This window comes from Chiloscyllium plagiosum, chromosome 16, assembly GCF_004010195.1.
Source record: "Chiloscyllium plagiosum isolate BGI_BamShark_2017 chromosome 16, ASM401019v2, whole genome shotgun sequence".
Classification (NCBI taxonomy): Eukaryota; Metazoa; Chordata; class Chondrichthyes; order Orectolobiformes; family Hemiscylliidae; genus Chiloscyllium; species Chiloscyllium plagiosum.
This window is the reverse complement of record NC_057725.1, coordinates 3782783-3785169: the sequence shown is the minus strand read 5'-3', so window position 1 is coordinate 3785169 and position 2387 is coordinate 3782783. Positions and strand designations below refer to the sequence as shown.

The following is a 2387-nucleotide window of genomic DNA, read 5'->3' as shown; positions in this document are numbered from 1 at the left end:
GCAGATACGGGGGAGGCGGAGGAATTGGGAATACGGGGTGGCATTTTTGCAAGAGGTAGGGTGGGAAGAGGTGTAATCCAGGTAGCTGTGGGAGTCGGTGGGTTTGTAAAAAATGTCAGTGTCAAGTCGGTCGTCATTAATGGAGATGGAGAGGTCCAGGAAGGGGAGGGAGGTGTCAGAGATGGTCCAGGTAAATTTATGGTTAGGGTGGAATGTGTTGGTGAAGTTGATGAATTGCTCAACCTCCTCGCGGGAGCACGAGGTGGCGCCAATGTTCAATATCCTATCAATACTCACCCACCATGAGTTAGATATTTTCTAACCATATTGTTTAGACATGTGACACACCTCTGGAATGGGTAGAACTTGAATGTCACCCTCCTGGCGCAGGGATAGGGACACTATCACTTCACCACAAGAGCCTTGGCCATGGGTTAAAACGACATTGACTGTACGGTCCAGGTGCAGCCACGCACTTCAAGCCATTTTGACATGTAACCATTGCAATGCCCCTGCCTTTTCCACGTGGAGAAAGTGAGGACTGCAGATGCTGGAGCTCAGAGTGGAGGATGCTGGAGCTCAGAGTGGAGAATGTGGAGCTGGAAAAGCACAACCGGTCAGGCAGCATCCAAGGAGCAGGAGAATGAGAGCTTCATCAGGAATTCCTGATGAAGGACTTATGCCCGAAATGTCGATTCTCCTGCTCCTCGGATGCTGCCTGACCTGCTGTGCTTTTCCAGCACCACACTCTGGACTCTGCCTTTTCTACAGGACCAACAGCATGTTATCAAAGACATTAATAAATAATTTAAGTCAAATTCTCTGGAAAACCACAAACGATCACTTCCTTCCAATTTCTGTGCACTTTTGTCCGGATTATATGTCTTCAGCGGACGAATGAGACTGTCCTGGGCAGGTCAATCAGTTGCCTCCAATCGTATACACTGTTAGCTAACAGTCCCGGGTTAGATACAACTTTACTGTCGCAAAAAAAATTGGTTCGATTTATGGCGGATGCTTCACAAATCCCGCTCTAATTAGCTCAAATCTCACGAAAAGTTCTGCCATTGTATTTTGAAGATCAGAATTTACGTTACAATTTCTTGATTCTTTCCCTCTCTCCATTCTTAACTTGCAGTTATATAGCGGGTTATCTTCAAAGCAATTTTCATCCGATAAGAAGTATCTTAATAAATTGGCTCTCTCAATGCAGGGCGGCTATTTTTTCTCGGAAGAACTGCGGCTGCTGTAAATCAGAAACAAAAACAGAAATTGCTGGAGAAACTCAGCAGATCTGGTAGCATCAGTGGAGAGAAGTGGGAGTTAACGTTCCGGGTCTAGTGACTCATCGTCAGAACTGATTCAGTTCTGGCCTAACCGAAAAAGATTACACATCAAAGAAGAACAACACTGAATCCCTCCAACTCTATTTTGATTCAGTCCCTACCCTCCCCTTCACTGTTTTGATCACACAGCACTGCCCTTTGATGTGAAGGGCAGTGTTTGTCACTGGCCACCCGGGTGTTTTCCTGTCTTCCTGGTGGTGGAATTTGAATAATGATTCGTGCACTTTGTGTCCTTCACTGTGTCTCACACCTGCACACACACACCATGGGTGCTAAAAAAAACAAAATAAAAAGAACAACACTGAAAGTAACTCTCGGCATTGCTCAACAAGCTCAGAAGGTGAGTCGTTGCAATCCTTTAAAGGGAATTAAACTCCATGGTTGCGGTGTCACGTTGGGTTTATTAGTTTGGTTGGGCAACATTAATCCGGATTTGGCACCCCATGTGAATTTGGGTGGAGTTTGCAAATACAGAGGACAGACAGGGCATCAATGTTGCTGGGCTGTTTTGCTAAGATTTCTTCCTGAATCTTGTTGGTCCCTGCAGAGGGAGGGGAGACATTGGCTTCACTGGGTTGTCCATTCGCATTGGGTTTGAGTGAGCCTGGCTGGGAGTTCACCTGCGCTTTACCTGGGGCCAGGTGAACTGCAGTTCCCGGGAGCTGCCACTGGGGGTGCGAGCGGTGAGTCCGCGACGACCGCTGGGTGTTGTAGTCCGGAGGTGCGGAGCGTCCCCTAGCGGAGCGAAGGTCGTCCCGCGGGATAAACTACAACCCCCGGCATGCTCCGGGGCAGGCGCACCTGCGCAGTGGCAGCGGCACCCTGTGATTAAAAGCGGCGGGAGGCGGGAGGCGGGGAGGAGGAAGAGGGTGTCTGTGGTGAAGTTTGTGTCGGTTCGGAACAGCCCCCGCGCTCTCATGGAGACCGAACCGCTCCTCGGGAGCCGTCGCTCCGACTCCTCCGGGGTCCCCAGCACCAGCACCACCACCGCCAGCAGCAGCAGCAGGAACTACAGCAGCAGCGGCAGCACCAGCCAGATCG

At 49.9% G+C, this 2387-nt stretch overlaps 1 protein-coding gene across 5 annotated transcripts in view; it reads left to right on the top strand.

Annotated features, from left to right (window-relative positions):
- The first annotated feature begins 2189 nt into the window (after positions 1–2189).
- Positions 2190–2387, top strand: part of tpcn2 (two pore segment channel 2) — a 55380-nt gene continuing 55182 nt past the window's right edge. For all 5 annotated transcript variants that reach the window (XR_006313881.1, XR_006313882.1, XM_043705353.1 and 2 more), the window contains exon 1: positions 2190–2386. Coding sequence is in view for 3 of the 5 variants with exons in the window: in XM_043705353.1 (XP_043561288.1) it covers positions 2264–2386 (123 nt within the window). In the remaining 2 variants the exon portion in view is untranslated. The remainder of the gene's footprint in view (position 2387) is intronic.